The 20,935-nt window shown below is 34.9% G+C and overlaps 1 protein-coding gene across 1 annotated transcript in view; it reads left to right on the top strand.

The window, feature by feature from the left end:
* Positions 1-20,935, top strand: part of CNTLN (centlein) — a 262,849-nt gene that overhangs the window by 187,212 nt on the left and 54,702 nt on the right. The window contains exons 14-16 of the mRNA XM_034987908.1: positions 3,208-3,388; positions 6,090-6,183; positions 6,264-6,487. Coding sequence (XP_034843799.1) covers positions 3,208-3,388; positions 6,090-6,183; positions 6,264-6,487 — 499 coding nt within the window. The remainder of the gene's footprint in view (positions 1-3,207; positions 3,389-6,089; positions 6,184-6,263; positions 6,488-20,935) is intronic.

Raw genomic sequence — 20,935 nt, 5'->3', positions numbered from 1 at the left:
GCACCTGGGTGGCTCAGTCAGTTAAGTGTCTGCCTTCAGCTCAGGTCATGATCCTGGGGTCCTGAGATCAAGTCCTGCGTGGGTCTCCTTGCTCAGCTGGGAGTCCGCTTCTTCTCCTCCCTCTTCCTGCCACTCCCCTGCTTGTGCTCTCTCTCTCTCTCTCCAAATAAATAAAATTAAAACAAACAAACAACAACAACTTAAATACAAATTGATGAAGGTGAAGAAGAAGGACCAAATCTGCATTTCCATTTCCTTTTTCCTTCTTCTAAGGTTTTCTTCCTTGTTCTCAAAAGCCGTTAGAGAAAATCCTCCTCAGCTTAAAATCCACTAAGTATTTATCTATGTCTTCAAGGAAATTCTAGTTTCAGCTACTAATTCTATCTCAGCCAGTGATACTACCACACTCTTCGTAATAGAAGTGGTGGGGTTTACTCGTGTGTGAATATGAATAAATACATGAAAGCTAAGTAACACAGTCAGTTCTCATTTCATCCTATTAGTGCATGTGCAGATGGTCACATATTTTGGGAGATGTATCACAGTATCTCTTAAAACATAAGATTGTCATTTAAGTTGCTTAGCGGTAAAATTCGGTTTTACACTGTGAGGATTAAGTGTTACATTTCCTGCCTGGCAGAACATGCTCAGGAATCACTCAGCTACAAAAAATTCTCAAACAATTAGAAATCCCACAGTGGAGCTTTAGGACTTTACAACGTTCTATTTCTTTTAGCTTTTCATAGTCTGAAATATAAGAAAATTTACTTGAATACTGAGAAAAATAGAACTTTGTCCTTTATATGTATATATATAAAATACTATATTATATGATTATCTGCTTATTAATATTTATTTATATACTTACGAATGTTTATTTCTCATAGTTGAACAGCATTATAAAAATATGCTGTCAAATGACAAAAATAATACAATTTAGTAACAAGCTTGAAGTCCTTTATTCAAGGCAAAACAGTCCATGGATTGGGGGAGTACAGTGCCTAGCAAGATATGGCACACTCTTCCTAAGGATTTTGGGCAAGAGGGAGTTTTATAGAAGTAGTGCAGGGGCGCCTGGGTGGCTCAGTTGGTTAAGCGTCTGCCTTCAGCTCAGGTCATGATCCTGGAGTCCTGGGATCTAGTCCTATGTCAGGCTCCCTGCTTAGTGGGGAGCCTGCTTCTCCCTCAAATAAATAAATGATTTAAAAAAAGAAGAAGAAAAAGCACTGCAGAAAACAGGGCATGGTTAGCTAGGAGGTCAGTGATTTTTTGGTAAGGCCGATATGTCCTGTTCTCTAGGGTAAGGTGAGTTAGCTAAAGCTGTGTTGGAGGATTGTGATTGGTGTATATTAGGTTTCCTTGATGGTGAGGTATTTACCATAAGGGCAGCAGACTTAATTCAGATTTCTGATATGGGCCAGGCCACTGGTGCAGCCTGCATTCTGTGGGTCCTGATATATAAATAACTTTTATCAATGCCCATTCAGTGATGGGTGATCATCAGGAAGAGTTGTTAATAAGAACTTGAAAAAGAAAAGCAGAATTTCAGCAAAGCATGTTTATCAAATCTGTGAATAACATGACATTGAAAGGTATAGAAAATACTTCACAAAATTGAATAAAAATCCCCAAAGATAGCAGTAGATTGGGAAGATAGAGTTACGCGGAAGAGTACAGGGTGCGTTACTTAGCTGGAAAATGCCAATTGCTCAATGATACAATGGGAAAAATATAGGACTTTGCAAGAGTATACATAAAAATATTGTAGGAGGTTTTAATTAAATCTCGTATGAGTCTACAGTACAATATACATGTCAGAAAAGCTTGCATTATTTTAGTCTGCATCTACCAGGAGTTCAACTAAGTAATTGACATAGTATACTTGGAATATGAAATTGAATTCTGGACATAATGCTCCATGAAGTTAAGGTGGAGCATATTCAAGAGTGACCAGGGTAGAAAAGCATCTCAAAAACACACATAATAGGAATATTTGAATAAGCTAGGGATGTTTTTCTTGAGATGTTTCAAGCATCAAATGATCATATCCAAATAGTTAAGAGATCATCCATATGGAAAAGGAATTGGACTTATTTGTATGTTCTACTCAACCTCAACACTTTTATTTTCCTTCCATTAGCACAACTGTTAACATAATATAGATTTTTCTTATTTTTCTTGATATCTGAACCCACCCCATTAGGATGACAGCTACATAAGGGCAGGGATTTTTATCTCCTTTATTCACTTACTACTTTGTCCTTTGTGCCTGGAAAAGTGCCTGGCATATAATTGGTACTTGCCAGGCGTTTTATTGAATGATGAATGGACATAAGAGATGGAACTGGGATCAGTGGGTGAAAGCCTCAGAGACTCAGAGATTGTCCCAGACTAAGGGACAACTTTTCTGTTGGAAATATTAAAACTTTCTGCCCTGGCTCAGAAAGTCTTAAGTGCTCTACCCCTGGCATTGTAAAAACATGTGCTTCCTGAGTTAACACTTAGTAGAAGTACTACGGAAGTGGTACTACTAGGCATTTGATACTAGATATTCTAATTTCTTGATGAGATTTTACAATTTTGGAAAACATTTTTTTTAACATGTAGTTTCTTTTCATTTGGGTGACAAGTAACTATGACATTGAACTATTTTTCAATAGGCATACTCTTTTTCTTTGATAGACACACTTTTCAAATATGGCGTATGTAAGGGAATTATAATAAAGAGGATATTTGGTTGTGAAATAATTGTGAGAAAAATCAGGACCCACTGATATAATATTTATCAGATGGAGAAACATGGTCCAGAGACAGTAAGTAACTAAAAGAGCCATATAACCAGCACTCAAGTCCCAGGCCAGTGCTTGCTTGCTGAGTCTGCTAATTTTACTGCAATAATGGGTCTCCATTTAAGTGACATTCAAATTTCAGTCACCAATGTAGATGCTGCATCAGGTTAAAGAAGTCCTACTTGTACTTATTTATTCATCTCAAGAAGTTAGAGGCCATGTATGGAATCCACAGAAATAAGAGACTGTACAACATGTTTACACTAATTTTCCTAACATAGAAAACCAGGAAATGCTCAAATTAAACTTATAGCTTACATGCAATATGTGCTATAATAGTATTTGGTCTTAAACTTAAACAAGGTACATTTAACAACTCTTCTTCCTGGATTTTATGTTCCCCCATTTTTTTCAAAAGCAGTGATTCTGAAGCACAGACCTCTGCAGATTTAGGAACAATTATTGTAGAAACATCCCAGAAAATAAGTCCTATAGAAGATGGAAGAGACCAGAAAGAAAGTGACCAAACAGAAGACAGCCAAATGCAAGGAAAAGAAATGGTACGAATATATTCAAATACAGATGGCAAGACCCCAAAGGTATATGACACAGTGTTGCTTAATTATAAGCTATGTTTTTAATTTTATGCTTCATAACTTAAATTTCATGGCCAGTGATTTAATTTGAATCCCTAGAAAATGTTTTTCTTTGAAATATACAGTGGAAATACTCAACTTTTTAATAGTTTTTAAATAATTAAATAATTTTTAAGTACCAATTTAGTACAAACTTTTGTATAGTTGAAAATGGAAATAGATATTATTTTCCTAAATATAAATCTTAAGGTATTTATATTTTAGCCAAAAAAAAAAACCCAGGTGATAATAAGCTTATTAGTTTTTAGATATGTTACCAAGAGCATGATCCCTAAAAGAAAATATCAATAAATTAGACTTAATTAAAATTAAGACATTTTGGTCTGTGAAAGTCCCTCTTTTGAGGATAGAAAGATATGCTATAAACTGGAGGAAGTATTAACAAACCATATATGTGACAAAGGACTCATATTTTGAATATATAAAGATTTTGTCAAAACTCAACAATAGAAATTCAAATTAATCTAGTTAGAAAATGGAGTAAAAAACATGAACAAACATTTCACTGAGAAGGATAAATGGAAAGCAGATAAACACACATAAAGATTTCCAACATCACTAACCATTAGGGAAATGCAGATGAAGACCCTGATGAGATACACATCTTTGGAACAGTAAAACTGAAAGTAATGACACCACCAAATGCTGACAAGGATGCAGAGAGATTGGATCTCACATACATACAGTGCTAGTGTGAATATAAAGTGGTATAGCACTCTGGGAAACACTTGGCAATTTCTTTAAAAAAAAAAAAAAAAAAGGAAGGGGAGGGTGGGTGGCTCAGTTGTTTAAGCATCTACTTTTGGCTCAGGTCATGATCCTGGGGTCCTGGGGTTGAGTCCCATGTCAGGCTTTGTGCTCAGCGGGGAGTCTGCTTCTCTCTCTCTCTCCCTCTGCCCCTCCCCACTGCTTATTCTCTATCTTTGACAAATAAATAAATAAACTCTTAACAACAACAAAAAAAATGGGACACCTGAGTGGCTCAGTCGGTTAAGCATTTGCTTTCGCTCAGGTCATGATCCTGGGATCCTGGGATCATGTACTGCATTGGGCTCCTTGCTCCATGGGGAGCCTGCTTCTCCCTTTTCCTGCTGTTCCACCTACTTGTGCTCTCTCTCTCTCTGACAAATAAATAAATAAAATCTTTAAAAAGAAAAAAGGAACTATTATTGTATATACAACCCAACTATTTGCCTCTTGGACACTTATCCCAGAGAAATGGAAATTTATGTTTACCCAAAAAACCTGTACATGAATGGTCATAACAACTTTGTTTCTAATAGCTGAAAACTGGCAACAACCAGAATTCCCTTCAATAGCTGAATGGTTAAACTGTGATATATTCATTCTATGTAATACTACTCAGCAAAAAAAAAAAAGAGAGAGAGAGAGAGAGACAAACTATTGACAAACACTATATCCTAGATTTGTAACCTCAAATTTCTCATCTTGAGTTAGGGGCCTAGGCCATCTTCCCTTGCCTTTTATGTTCTGTATTGCTATATACATGGAATTTCAAGTTCAGAGGAGATGATCCATTGTCCTGTATTTTGTTGGCCACTTTGTTGGTCACATGTGTCTCTGAATTTGTGCTCCACCTCATTTGTGGCATCAGAATTGCCTTTAATGTTTTGCCATGTTAAAAAAAAAATACTTTAAGTGTGCTGATTTCAATGTTTAAGATTTTCCTGAATTTCTATGGGGGCATCTGAGTGGCTCAGTCAGTTGAGCATCACTGTTGGTTTCAACTCAAGTAGTGATCTCATCATGATGAGAGCAAGCCCCACCTCAGGTTCCACACTCAGCTCAGAGTCTGCTTAAGACTCTCTCTCTCTCTCTTCCTCTGCCTGTCCCCCCCACTTATGTGTGCATGCTCTCTTTCTCTCTCTAAATACATAAAATCTTAAAAAAAAAAAAAATTTTTTTTTCTGAGTATCTAGTCAGAAATAATCCTGGAAATGGAAGCCCATTCTTTTTTATTTTAGGTCCATTTAATTTGATACCAAGTCTGGTGACTAATATTGGTAATTTGGTAGTTTTGTTTGGGACATTTTTATAGTGCTTAGTACATGACTGGCACTTGAATCCTCATAAAGCAATGAAAGAAACATTTTTTAAAAATATATCTTATATACTGGTTCTAAAGTTCAAATGAGGTATTTCAAAAATATTTTGAGGAATGAAGTAATATCAGGACTCATTGAAACCATATACTGCTTTATATATTTTCAGTATTTTTCAGTATATATATATATAATGTATACATATACATATATGTATATATATATAATGATATATAGAGTCATAAGTTATTAAATATTCTTATTTTTATTGCTTTTATTATATTTCCTCCTAGATTTTTAAACTGGCCATAGGTTAAATTTCTACCACTTTGGGGGTGATTTTGTATTTGTATGTTGTGCCTGCTAGGTCAACTTCTTTTTTTTCTAGTTCAGCTTTAATGCACATATTATATTCATTTATGAGTTCTTGGTATTAGTTATAGAATTTTATTGTTTACATTTTTTTTAGTCTGCGTAGATAAATATATTTTTAGGTAAAGAAATAATATTATTTATTATGTTCATTCACTTGAAGTCATTCTTGAGTACTAATCTAATTTTTATAAAACCTTCAAATTTAGAATTATTTTCATTACAAGAATGCCAAAAGACCAACTTTTCAAAAGAAGAATGGTAATATACAAAAGAGTTCACATACAACAGTTCCTACCAGAGGTAAGGATGTATATGAAATTAACAATATCTTTTTAATTTACTGTGGTTTTAAAAATATATTATAAACATTATTTTTATAGTTAACAGAGAAAAGTGGAAAAATATAACTGCCCAGAAATCAAGTAGCAATATTATTTTATTACGAGAACGTATTGTATCCTTACAACAACAAAACAGTGTACTTCAGAATGCCAAAAAAACAGCAGAATTGTCTGTCAAAGAATATAAAGAAATCAATGAAAAACTCCTTCAGCAACAGCAAGTATCTGATCAACGATATCATACAAGCAGACAGACAATAAAGGTAAAGAACTTTAAAAATTGATTATAATAGACTATATTATAAGGGTGGATATTTTGTTTTACATGTGTTGTTTGGTTCATATTTGTTTTCTTTATTGTGTTATAACTTGGACTTTAAGAACAGGCTTTATAAATGCATTTACGTTGCCCATTTGCCCATGTTTAAAACTTTGAATTTCTCATTATAAATCAAATTATTAAATAGTAATTGCTTCAGTTCCTCTTTGCAAATACTAGTATAACGTGAAGATTTTAACATAAATATCTATTTTAATATGTTCCTATAACTTATCTATGCTTTTGTTAAACTCAGGTGAATTGAGTTTTCTGCAACAGTTTTTAGACACATTATGACATTGCTGGTTATCATAATTTAATCTTAAAGTAAATGAAAAGGGAAAGATTGTTCCTTAAGTCTCCATTCTTTTTTTTTCTTTAAATATTTTTTATTATGTTATGTTAATCACCATATATTACATCATTAGTTTTTGATGTAGTGTTCCATGATTCATTGTTTGCGTATAACATCCAGTGCTCCATTCAGTATGTGCCCTCTTTAATACTCATCACCAGGCTAACACATCCCCCCACCCCCCTACCCTCTAGAACCCTCAGTTTGTTAAGTCTCCATTCTTAAAGGTATTTGCTTGTATAAAAAAATGATTTGTTAAAAATTTATCTTACACAGAAGAATTCATCATTTTGGAAAATAATTTTTAAATCACTATCATACATAATTTCACATTATGCTTAAATTCTCTACTTCTGTTATCTAGTGCTTTGATTCAAGCAATACTCAGTAAATGTTTTAATTATAAAGGATTACTATTTTGATAGTTGTACTAATAAGAACTGTGTTCTGGCTTCATTCCCAAAGTAGCCTTATAACCAAATCTGACCCATGTTCCAAACGTTCTCTGAAAGTTACATTCTATGATCTGGATTTTAAAAATTTATTAAGACTTGTTTTCTGGACTAACAGATAGTAGATACTCCAGAATATCCCATGTGCAATTGAGAAGAATGTGTATTCTGCTGTTGTTGGATTGAATGGTCTATATATATCTGTTGAGTCTAGTTGGTTAATAATGATGTTCAGCTCTTCTATATTCTTGTTGATGTTCTGTCTAGTTCTATCAGTTGTTGAGTGTGAAGTATTTAAATCACCTGCTATTAATATTTTTGTAATAACTTTAATGAGATATAATTCACATACCATATAATTCTCTTATTTAGTGCAATGGTTGTTACAATATAGACAAAATTGTGCAGCTATCACTAAAATCAATTTTAGAACATTTTCATAACTTCATAAAGGGACCCTGTACCCTTTATCTGTGATCCTTCCCCATCTCTGCCAACTCTAGGCAACTACTAATCTATACTCTATATAGACTGTAGGGGCAGAAAAATTTATCCTACTTCCCTTCTAGGTTATTTGGCTTTCTAATAATTAAATGATCATAAGACAGATTAACTGGAGAAAAACAAATTTAATTTCATATTTATGAGAGCCCCATAAAAATATGAGACCCATAAAGCAGCTAGATAATTGAAGCTTATATAACATCCTGAGCTAAGGAAAGGGGTGGGGGTCTGGGACACAAAGGGAGGAAGGCCTTTCACAGGAAGGCTAGAGGAGATGTGTGGAAAACAAAGGTTGTTCTGTTATGCAGATAAAGTTCTTAGGTAAAAAGGGAGATGCTTGGATGGCTCAGTTGGTTGTGTCCAACTCTTGGTTTTGGCTCAGGTCATGGTCTCAGGGTCATGAGCTTAGCCCCACATCAGGCTCCATGCTCAGCACAGAGTCTGCTTGAGATTCTCTCCCTCTGACCCTCCTTCCACTCTCTCTTTCTCTAAAATAAATAAATAAAATCTTTAAAAAATAATTTCTTAGGTAAAGAGGTATTTCTGGTAATACTTCTCTTCCTGGTACAGGCCTGGTTTCCAATGTAAATTTAGGCAATTGAAGGGAATGGATAAAGAGCTTTTCTTGAATCTGCTGGGATTTGGTTGCCTTTAGCTCAAAATAATCCTTATATCAAAGAGACATAATTTGGGGTGACAGAATCTGCTCCCTTTCAAGATTTGCCTATCCAGACATTTCGTATAGATGGAATCTTCCAATATGTGGCTTTTTGTGTCTGGCTTCTTTCACTTCACATAATGTTTAAAAGTTCATCTATGTTGTAGCATATATCACTATTAGCATAAGGATTTTGAAGACTTTTTTCCTCCATAGAAGAAATGAAGAAACAAGCAAACATTATTGGGAGTCAACAACTTCATAACCCTTTGTACAGAACCTAATTTCCTAAGAAAGGATCAATGTAATAATTCTAAGACAATTGATGGATCAAGGGAGTTACAAGTTTTCTAAGCCATAAATTCCTATCTTTATAAAGATTGAAGATCAAATAAAAGCATTTTACATGAAAACTATAAAACATTTTTGAGATTCTCCATGTACATTGGGGAATACTTATAATTCCTCTAGGAAATTCTAGAAATGAACCAAAGACTGCAACAATCTAGGAAATATTATTCAAGAAAAATAGCTGAGTCTAAATAAGGACAGGAAACTTTGTGGCATTATAATTTGCCTTGGTCCCATTCTCCATAATCCTAGCTCTGCAGTAGCCTGAGAATAAAGAAGGTCCATGTTCCCTCTGCAGCCTGGCAACTACCAGAAGAAGCTGAATGGAACTATAGCTCCTGTAAAACCTGATTCCCAAATAGTTGTCATCATTTGACCTGTCTGATGCTTTCCTTGAAGACCCCAGTTGAAAAAATGACTCTGATCTCAATCATTGTGAGCAGCCTTCTTGGCGGGTGAGGTGGGTGGATGAGACTGTCAAAACAATCACAAGCAAGTGTTTTAACTTCAGGCTGCCTGAGGTGATAGATTCTAGTTTAGGTCAAATAATATATTAACCAAATAGCTTAAAAGTAAAAGCTGTGGAATGAGATGTCCATAAAAGTTTTGTTTTTTTTGTTTTTTGGTTTTTTTTTTAAAGATTTATTTATTTATTTGAGAGAGCAAGAATGAGAGAGAGTACATGAGAGGGGGGAGGGTCAGAGGGAGAAGCAGGCTCCTCGCTGAGCAGGGAGCCCGATGCGGGACTCGATCCCGGGACTCCAGGATCATGACCTGAGCCGAAGGCAGTTGCTTAACCAACTGAGCCACCCAGGTGCCCTCCATAAAAGTTTTGAAAGGCTCTGACATATTCCTGGGCATCTGGAGGACACATGCATTCACACAGTTTTGTGACTACTCAGGAAAGGAATGAGAAAGCCTAGGCACTTGCCTCTGTCTTACCATAAGGCTCTGCACCATGATAGTAAATAATAAGGCAGTATTGTTCATAGCAGCATTATTGGTAATAACCAGAAGGTAGAAACAACCTAAATGTCCATTAGTTGATGAAAGGATAAATTGTGGTATATGCATACAGCAGAATATTATTAAACCACAAAAAGTAATGAAGTATTGATACATGTTACAACATGGATGAAACTTAAAAATATTATAGTTAGTGAAAGAACAAGTCAGAAAAGAGAACATATTATATGATTCCATATATATGAAATATCCAGAATAGGCAAATCTGTAGAGACAGAAAGTAGATTAGTGTTTGCTTTGGGCTGGGGGAAAAGAAGAACATGGTAGTGATTGCTAAAGTGTGTGGGTTTCTTAAAGTGATGATAATATTCTAAAATTCACTTTGTTGATGGTTGAACATATCTGTGAATATACTAAAAGACACTGAAAATTTATACTTTAAATGAATGAATAGTATGGTATGTGAATTATATCTCAGTAAAACTTTTTTTTATATTGGTTTTAAATGGGAAAATATACCAACAAATAATAGTATCTGCAAGACTTTTATTGATAATGTATTTATGGTTGACAGACTAATAGATTAAAAACCATTCTCTATTCAAATTAATAAAACCTACTGCCAACATAACAATTGTTTCTGTAATGTATATTATGGAAGGGGTGCTAGGGTGGCTCCAGTTGGTTAAGTGTCTGACTCTTGATTTCAGATCAAATCATGATCTCAGGGTTGTGAGATGGAGCCCCACATTGGGCTCCACACTGGGTGTGGAGCCTGTTTGGGATCCTCAGTCTCCCTCTGCCTCTGCCCTTCCTCCTGCTTGCTCACTCTCTCTCTCAAAATAAATAAATAAAATCTTTTAAAAAATATTATGGTAAAGTGTAATAGCTATATAATATTTTTAGATGTATAGAGAACCTACTATTAGACAAAGCACTTCAATTATTATTAAATTCAACAAAGTAAAATGCATTTAAGGTGAATTCCCCCTTAAAACTAACTTCTAATTAAAACGTATGTTTTCTTTTTCTAACACATTCAGTTCTCTATTATAAAAGTGAACATCAAGGAATAGAAATGTTAAAGCTTATAATATTGACTAGCTTTTCCAGTTTGAATGCTCAGTTCTCTGACTCAAGGGACTTACTCATAATTCATCTGAAAAGTATGAAAAATGAGTCCCAAGTCTTAAGAACAACAAGATGTAAATGTCATCTTCTTTTTTTCCAGTAACATTACTTAATTGTATTATGACTGTGAAAACTCCTTTATAGCCACATATGTGTCATCATGTAGATTTAAACAGCATTAACTCATAGAAGCAAACTATCAGAATCCATATTATAAAAGAAAATGCAGCTTTAGCTATAAAACCACCTTTTAGAAAATCTTCCAAATGTTTTGTATTAGGTATTAAATAATTATACATAAGGTATTAGCTGGTAGATATCAAACGTAAATTTTTGTGGAATGTTATATACTGTAAAATTTATTTTCTAATAAGCCTTCCCCTGATACAATATGTGCTTAGAGAAAATAGAATAATCTGTACCATTTATTCATATATGAATAGATGAATTATTTTATTAATTTCCTTTCTGTATTTGTTTAAATAACAAAGGATTTCAAGAGGTTTATATTCACTATGATTGAAGTGTGTTCCCCCAAAATCCATATGTTGAAGCCCTAATTCCTAATGTTATGGTTTTTGGGGATGGCGCCTTTGTGAGGTAATTGCATTTAGTTGAGGTCATGAGGGAGGTGCCCTCATGGTGGGTTTAGTGACCTTATAGGAAGAGAGTTCTCACTAGAACCTGACCATGCTGGCATTCTGATCTCATACTTCCAGCCTCCAGAACTGGAAGATATTAAATGTCTATTGTTTAAGCCACTCAGTTTATGGGGGTTTTGTTGTTGTTATAGCAACCCAAGCAGAGTAATGCAGATTTTGGTACTGGCAGTTGAGTGCTATTGTGACACATACCTAAAAATGTGGAAGCAGCTTTGGAACTGTGTAATGGGTACATGCTGCAAGAGTTTTGAGGTACATACTAGAAATACAGACATTAAGGCTATTCTGGAGAGGTTTCAGATGAAAATGAGGAACATGTTTTTGGAAACTGGAGGGAAGGCAGCCCTTGTTACAGAGTGTCAAAGAACTTGGCTGAACTATGTTCTAGTGATTTGTGGAAGGTAGAACTTGAGAGCAATGAAATTGTATGTTCTTTTATTAAAACTTTATTTTGGAAGGAGTAGTTTAGGTTCACAGTAAAATTGAAAAGAAGGCACTGAGATTTCTCTTACATCCCATGCCTCCACACATGCAATATCCCCATCAGAAAGGTACAATTCATTACAATTGATGAACCTACATTGATACATCATAATTACCCAAAATGCATAGTTTACTTACAGTTCACTCTTGCTATTGTACATTCTTTGGGTTTGGACAAATGTATAATGACACATACCTATTCATGTATTCATTTTCACTGCCCTAAAAATCCTCTATGTTTTGCCTATTTATCCTCCCCACCCCACTCCAGTCCCTGGCAACTGCAGATTTTTTTACTCTCTCCATAGCTTTGCCTTTTGCAGAATGTTATATAGTTGGAATCATACAATATAAAGAGTTTTCAGACTGGCTTCTTTCTCTTAATAATATGCACCTAAGTTTCCTCCCTGTCTTTTCATGGCTCAATGGCTCATTTCTTTTTAGCATTGAATAATATTCCATTGTCTGGATGTACCACAATTTATTTATTTACTCACCTACTGAAGGACATCTTGATTGCTTCCATGCTTTGGCAATTATGAATAAAGCTGCTAATAACATCCCCATAAAGGTTCTTGTGTGCACACAGGTTTTCAATGCCTTTGGGCAAATACCAAGCAGCATGATTGCTAGATCAAATGGTAAAAATATGTTTAGTTTTGTAAGAACCTGCCAAGCTGTCTTCCAAAGTCCTGTATCATTTTGATTCCCAGTAGCAATGAATGAGATTCCCTTTGTTCCACATTCTCACTAGCATTTGATGTTGACAATGTTGTGGATTTTGGCCATTCTGAAAGCATATAGTGGTATTTCATGTTTGTTTTAATTTGCATTTCCCTGATGGCATATGATGTGGACCATCTTTCTATATGCTTATTTGCCATCTGTTTATCTTCTTTGGTAAGATGTCTGTTTGGGTCTCTTGCCCACTTTTTAATTGGGTTCTTTGTTTTCTTACTGCTGAGTTTTAGGAGTTCTTTGTGTATTTTGGAAAAAGTCCTTTATCATATATGTCTTTTGTAAATATTTGCTTCCAGTCTCTAGCAGAATGGGCCCTCTCATTCTCTCGACACTATACTTTGTAGAGCAGAAGTTTTGAATCCTAATGAAGTTCAGCTTATCATTATTTTTTTCATGGTCATGCTTTTGGTGTATCTAAAATGTGATCGCCATACCCAAGATCACTTAGAGATTCTTCTATTTTATCTTCTAGGAATTTTTTAGCTTTGCATTTTACACTTAGGTCTGTGATCCATTTCAAATTAATTTTTGTGAGACAATAAGGTCTGTCTGTGTCTAGATTTATTTATTTTTTTTGCCTGTAGATGTCCAAATGTTATAGCACAGTTTGTTGGAAAGGCTATCTTATCTTGCATTGCCTTTGCTTTTTTGTCAAAGATCAGTTGACTATTTATATGGGTCTATTTCTGGGCTGTCTCTTCTGTTCCATTGGCCTATTTATATTTATTCTTTTACCAATACCACATGTTTTGATTACTGTAGCTTTACAGTAAGTTTTGAAATCAGGTAGTGTTAAGTCTTCCAACTTTGTTGTTTTCCTTCAATACTGTGTTGACTAATCTGGGTCTTTTGCCTCTTCATATAAACTTTAGAATCGGTTTGTCAATATTCCCATGCTGGGATTTTGATGGGATTGCAGTGAATCTGTAGAACCAATTGGGAAGAACTAACATCTTGACAATTGTATCTTCCTTTCCATGAACATGGAATATCTCCATTTATTTAGTTCTTCTTTGATTTCATTTCTCAAACTATTTTAGTTTTTCTCATATAGACATTGTACATATTTTGTTAGATATATATCAAAGTATTTACTTTTTAAGTATGCTAATGTAAATGGGATGTTTTGCTTTTAAATTCTACTTGTTCACTCTTGGTATATAGGAAAGGGATTGACTTTCATATATTAACCTTTTATCCATCAACTGTGACATAATAACTTATTTGGCCCAGGAGGTTTTTTTTGTTATTTTTGTTGATTCTTTTGGATTTTCTGCATTGACAATCATATCTGTGAACAAAGACAGTTTTATTTCTTCCCTCCAATTCTGGGTGCTTGTCACTTAATTTACTTGTCTTGCTGACTTAGCTAGGACTTCCAGTATGACAAAAAGCCAGGGTGAGAGGTGACCTCTTGCCTTACACCTGATCTTAGTGGGAAAGCTTCAAGTTTCTCATCATTAAGTATGATGTTATTTATAGGGCTTTTGTAGATATTCTTTATGAAGTTGAGGATGCTCCCCTCTATTACTAATTTACTGAGAGCTCTTACTGTAAATGTGTGTTGAATTTGTCAAATGATTTTCTGCATCTAGTGATGTGATTGATTTTTATTTTTTAGTTTGTTGATGTGAAGGACTGCATTAATTGATTTTTATCTCTTGACTCATTATATCAACCTATAACATAACCCATTCAACAAATATCTTGGGTTTTTAGGTTAATCTAACATATAATCTACATATAAATTTAGGTTAATCTAACATATAAACTAACATATATAATCTAATATATAAATCTAACATAGAAACTTAGGATACTAACTATTAAATCTGAAGAGTCTTTTAGCAAACCCTGTAATTCTAAAAGAACTGTATTTTATGGATCTCCATAAAACATTTTCATTTGTGTAGATATATATGATTGCTATTGTATCCTAAACTTACACTTATCTTTGATTTATATTTATTTATATAACTCTTATTTAAGAGACTGAGGTGTTAAATTGTACTGGACTCATTTTTTTTTTCTGTCAGGAATTGTAGAATATTAAATAGCCTCATTTTCATTTTTGTGGTCTGTGTTCATACCTCTAGTGATAATGAAGTAGAAAACTACTCTCTTATTGTATTTCATTGCTAATCTCCAGAGTTTTCTTTTATCTTACCCCAATAGCTTGTGTTGTACACATTCCTTGTAGGGTATTCAGTTTATATATGTCAGATTCTCTAGGGCCATGGCTTTTGCCAGATGAAGCACTTTTGATTTTGAAGCTGATGAAACACAGTGCTATTATTGATCTGTGCATGACACAGCCTGTCTCTCTCCTAGCAGAGTGTAGCAACATTTATCCAGGAATTTGTGAAATGTCACTCGGATCATGTTCGCAAGGTAAACTGTGCAAAAACCAGGATCTGAGCTGAGAATCCCTGTGGAATTGGACGTGACTGTCTTATTCCTATGTCTTATCTTCTAGATGAACCAAGTGATATTTGTTAACACAATGTCTGTGTCTTATATTAGACTTTGTAAGGAACTATTATTATCACTCAGAATACTATGTACTGTGAAATCATACTTCTTATACTCTGTTTTCAGATGCACTTGTGCTCTTACACAGAAAATAGTAAGATAAGAAAGTAGGACCTGAAAATATCAGGTAGAAATTTATTTTCTGTTTATAATAAACCAGTGTTAGGATATATTGCACAGTCTTATATTCCTAGTAGTGTTTTTATTCTCTGCATCAGTATACTTTGAGGTAAGTGTGTCTCGTTAAAATATCAACATGCCTAGAAGTGACAAATTATAACATTTTTCCCCAGTATGGAATCATTGTGATATTTAATTATGCGTATGTTTTAGAGTTTGGTTTTAAATGCCTAAAATTTTGGTTTGCACATGGATAGATGTATTTGTTACAATTTATTTTAGTTTAATATACCTAACATAGGTAGGTAACTCTAATAATAGGATATTCAACAATAAATTAAACATTATCTTTGACCCCTATCTAATATACTACTAAGAGAGTTGGACATGTATATCACAATGCAAAGAAATTGTAATATCTATCTATCTATAGTGTGTGTATGTGTTTATATGTGTGTGTGTGTAATATATACCATGGATATGTAGACATTCATCATAGTCATTATTTATTTATTTATTAAAGATTTTATTTATTTAATTGACAGAGAGAGAGACAGCAAGAGAGGGAACACAAGGAGGGGGAGTGGGAGAGGGAGAAGCAGGCTTCCCACGGAGCAGGGAGCCTGATGCAGGGTGCGATCCCAGGACCCTGGGATCATGACCTGAGCCAAAGGCAGATGCTTAACGACTGAGCCACCCAGGCGCACCCATCATAGTCATTATTTAGTAAGGCTTTTGAGGAGTAGCATTTGGCTTTCAAAATAGTAGCATACAACTTTCAAAATAAAGCTAAACTATAAATCTAATTTTGAAAGTTGTATGAGTGGAACAAAGCCATTGGAAGAAGGAAAGCTTGAAAAGGCATCAAGGTGAGAAAGCAGTTTGTTGAGACTAGTGAATAATCTGGTATAGCTGTGGTTCTCAACGCTAGCTGCATGTTCTCACTTGCAGAGCTTTGAAAAATACTTAACGCCCATGCCCTACCCTAGACCAGTTAAATCTGAATATCTCTGTGGTGATCCTTATATGTTGCTAGTTTTTAAAAGCTCTCCGGTGGTTCTGATGTACAGTTAAGTATGAGACTAAACTTTGAGAAAATAGAAATTAAATGGAAACAAGTAAGTAAGAGACTGTTTAAATATCATAGCAAAAGATGACAAATATCTAGAGAATACCAATAGAATAGAAAGAAAGAAAAAAAACAAGAGATTTTACAATGGTATAACACACAGAGTTTGATGACCAATCCTATATGGGAAGGTAAAAAACAAAAAGTGAAGTCTTTAAGATATCTATCAGTATTCTAATTAAAGTGACTAGAAAGTTGATGATAGACTATATCTGTGACAATATTACATAATAAATATTGTGGGAGGAAAAAAACCTCATATAAAAATATACCAGGAAAGTTGGACAAAATACAACAAATATAAATGTACACCATTTAAATATATAGAACATAACAACAACAACAACAAAAGATGTAAATCCCTAGGGGCTAAAATCAGACAGCTTACTGCTGTAACCAATGGCAGTTTGTCACTGAAGTGAGGGTGTCAAGTGAGCTGCAGGATATTTAGTGTCAAATGTAGAGGAGAGGCCAGGGCTAGAGGTATGAATTTTGAAGTTATGAGAATTTAGATCGTATTTTAAAATGTGAAGCTGGGATAGGATCACTTAGGGAGTGAAGATAGACAAAAAAGAGAAGAGGTCCCAGGTCTGAGTCCAGGGCCCTCCAACCTTTCGAGTTTGGACAGATGGGGAAGAACCAGAAGAGGAGAGGGCAGTTAAGTAGAAAGAAAACCAAGTAGTATCTAAAAGCCAAGTGATGAAAGGATTTCAAGGACTAGTAAATGACTAACTGTGTCAAATGCTGCTGAGTAGAATGAGTCCATGAGAGGAACTAAGAAATGGGAAGAGAAGGAGAGGAATTGGAGAATATAGTTAAATGTGCATACTTTTTAGAGTTATCTCAAGGAATTTTGCTCTAAAGGAGAACAGATGTAAACTAATATATAAATACTTAATATATATAAATATGAACATTTAAAAACTTGAGCTCAAAATAAATAATGCAAAAATTGCAAATTTTATTACTTTTAAGATGAAGCTGACAGTCATTAAGCATATACATTATTTGAACAAAACAATAAAAAGCTTTGCTCTAAATATTTATCAAAAATATTCACATAATTAAGCCAAAAAAAGCTCTCCACAAATTTTAAATATTTGGTGGCATATAAAAAATATTGTCTAGACGAACCATGAGAGACTATGGACTCTGGGAAATAAACTGAAGGTTCTAGAGGGGAAGGGGGTGAGGGATAGGTTAGCCTGGTGATGGGTATTAAAGAGGGCATGTACTGATTGGAGCACTGGGTGTTATATGCAAACAATGAATCATGGAACACTACATCAAAAACTAATGATGTAATGTATGGTGATTAACATAACAAAAAAACATTGTCTAACGTAAGTTAAATTAGAAATCATTTTAAAAGCTTAACTTTGAAAATTCTGATGCAAACTGATAGAGACATTTCCAAATAACTAATGGGTCAAAGAAGAAAATAAAATAAAAATGAGAGAATACTCGAATGATATCAAAACTTGTAGGGTGCAGGTAAGATGGTACTCAGATGGAAATGTGTACCTTTAAATACAGTAAGACTAGAGAAAGGTTAAAAATTAATGAGCTACCAGTGTAATTGGTTACATTCAGTTTAAGAATGAGCAATTAAATAATCCCAAAGAAAATAGAAAGAAGGAAATATTAAGGACAAAACTTGATATTGTAGAAAGCAAACATGCAGTAGACAAGATCAAAAAAACTAGAAGCTGGATCACTGATACTAATAAATTGACAAACAATAGCAAGTGTTGATGGGGATATAGATGAATTAAAACTTTCATACATTGCTGGTGGGAATGGAAAGTGGTGTACTGTTTTGGAAAACAGTTTGGCAGTTCCTCAAAAGGCAAAATATAGACTTACCATATGATTCAGCAATTCCACTTAGGTGTATACGGAAGAGAATTGGAAACAGAGGTTCACATAACAACTGTACGTGAATGTTCATAGCAGCATTATTCATAATAGCCCAAAAGTGGAAACAACCCAAACACCCATACAATGGATAATCATTCAGCAATAAAAAAAGTAATGAAGTAGTGACAAAAGCTACAACATGGATGAACCTTGAAAACATGCCCAGTGGAAGAAATCAGTCACTGAAGATCAAATACAGTAATATTTCACTTATATGGGATGTTCAGAAAAGGTGAAGTGTATAGAGACAAAAAGTACATTAGAGATTGTATAGGCACAGAGTTGGGAAAGGAGTGTCTGTAAGTGGGCATGAGGTTTCTTTCTGGAATGATGGAAATGTTCTAAAATTAGTGTTTGTTGATAATTGCACAACTCTGTAAATATGCTAAAAGTCATTCAATCAGATACTTTCAAAATGGATGGATTTCATCTATGTAAATTATACCTTAATAAAGCTATCAATAAAAAAGTAATACCACATTATGAACAGTTTGTGAGATTGAAATTTGAGTTTTATATGTAAGTTCTGCTAGGCATACACATTTTCCCAAAGAATAGAAAAAAGAGAAGTAAATTCCTCCTCATTTTACAACGGTACTATAACTGTAACACAACAACAAGATAGGGAAATATGAGAAAGGAAAATTAAAGGCTCATCTCAGCTATGAACATGGATGAATATTCCTAAACTATTAGCAAATCTAATCAATGTATGATAAATAAATATCATAAATAAGTGAAGATAATTCCAGAAATAAACAGGTTGTTTTCATCATTAGAAAATTTATTTATATAATTCATTCCTACAACAAAGAAAGGGGCAAATTCCTTTTGTGAGAAATCCAGAAACCAATGGGAAGAGGCACTGCACCCCTCGGAAGTGAGAAGCTAGCTATATTCAAATTGCTTGTGGCCTTCTTAACCCTTAATCCCTCCCCCTATCCCACTGCCTTGTGATCCTGAGGAAACTCCTGGTTTCTAGGTCCTTCCTGAGGCGAGAAGTATCCTGGACCCTATGTCCAGCATTCTGGGTTTTCAGCAAGCCTGTGGGAATGGCTTCTTTCTCACCTGTCTCAGAGCACTGATGGGACCTGCCATACTCTAGATTGAGAACTGAAAGAACTGGATGGCCTGCTGCTGTTGCCGAGGCCCCATGGCATACCAGACAGAAGCTGATACAGCTTGAAGCAGAAGTTCATCTCAGGGAGAAAGAGAGAAGAGTGGAACGGTGCCCACTGCTGCAGCTTTTAAGGGGGAGAGTGCCTGAGGGACTTGTTTCTTGCTCATCTTAAACCTCAGACGGGACCCATATATTCGAGAAGCCTGGGGCCCACTAAGGACTAGACAAGAGTTGGGTGGCATGCTGCTGGCCCACAAGGCCTTTGGTGCAGCAGACAGAAGCTGATCCAGAAAGAAGAAGAATGGAGTGTGTATACAATGTCCCAGCTTTTCAGAGGCTGCCTGAGGGACTAGTTTCTGTCTAGCCAGTTGGGGCACCAGTGGGACTGGGTGTACTCTAGGTAGATGTCTGGGGGCTGCTGAGAATAAAAAAGAGCTGGGTGGCACGTTGCTGCTTCTGAGGACCCCAGTATAACAGACAGGCACCAGAGTGAGCAAGGGATTTTGAGCTCCCGGGAAGTAAACAAACGGAAAATTTATTTCATTGGAAATCTACACATACTAGCTCAGACAAGTCGCATCCACAGAAAAGTTTTGAGAGCCTCCGGAATCTCTAGCTGGGCTGATCCTGGTGAGGGTTTTTCCCCATGTGAAGCCAGTTTGTAAAGACTGAAAGAGGTGGATGTTTGTTTCTTCAAGTGCATGGATAGCAACACAAAGCTACAAGGAACACAAAGAAACAGGGTAAAATGGCCCAATCAGAGGAACAAAATAAATTTCCAGAAACTGACCCTAAAGAAACAGAGGTATATGAATGATCTGAAAAGAATCTGGAAATACAGAACTTGAAGAACACTATAGACTAATTGAACCTACCAGACATATACAGAACTCTGCACCCAACTACAGTTTTCTTTTCAAGTGCACATGGAACATTCTGCAGGATAGACCACATGTTAGGCCACAGTATAAGTCTTAAATTCAAGGAAATTGAAACCATGCAAAGTATCTTTTCTGACCACAATGGACTAAAACTAGAAATCAATAGCAGAAGGAAAACTGTAAAACCCACAAATATATGGAAGTTAAACAACACACTCTTAACCAGTGGGTCAAAGAAGAAGTCACCAGGGAAATTAGAAAATACCACGAGAGAAATGAAACGAAAACACAGCGTAGCAAAATGTATGGATGCAGTGAAAGTGTGCTGAGAGGGATGTTTAAATACTGTACTCTATACTTACAGATTGGTTAAGAGGATAAATCTTG

The sequence above is a fragment of the Mirounga leonina genome, unplaced genomic scaffold, assembly GCF_011800145.1.
Source record: "Mirounga leonina isolate KUSES-001 unplaced genomic scaffold, KU_Mleo_1.0 Mir_447, whole genome shotgun sequence".
NCBI lineage: Eukaryota > Metazoa > Chordata > Mammalia > Carnivora > Phocidae > Mirounga > Mirounga leonina.
This window is presented reverse-complemented; position numbering and strand designations above follow the sequence as displayed.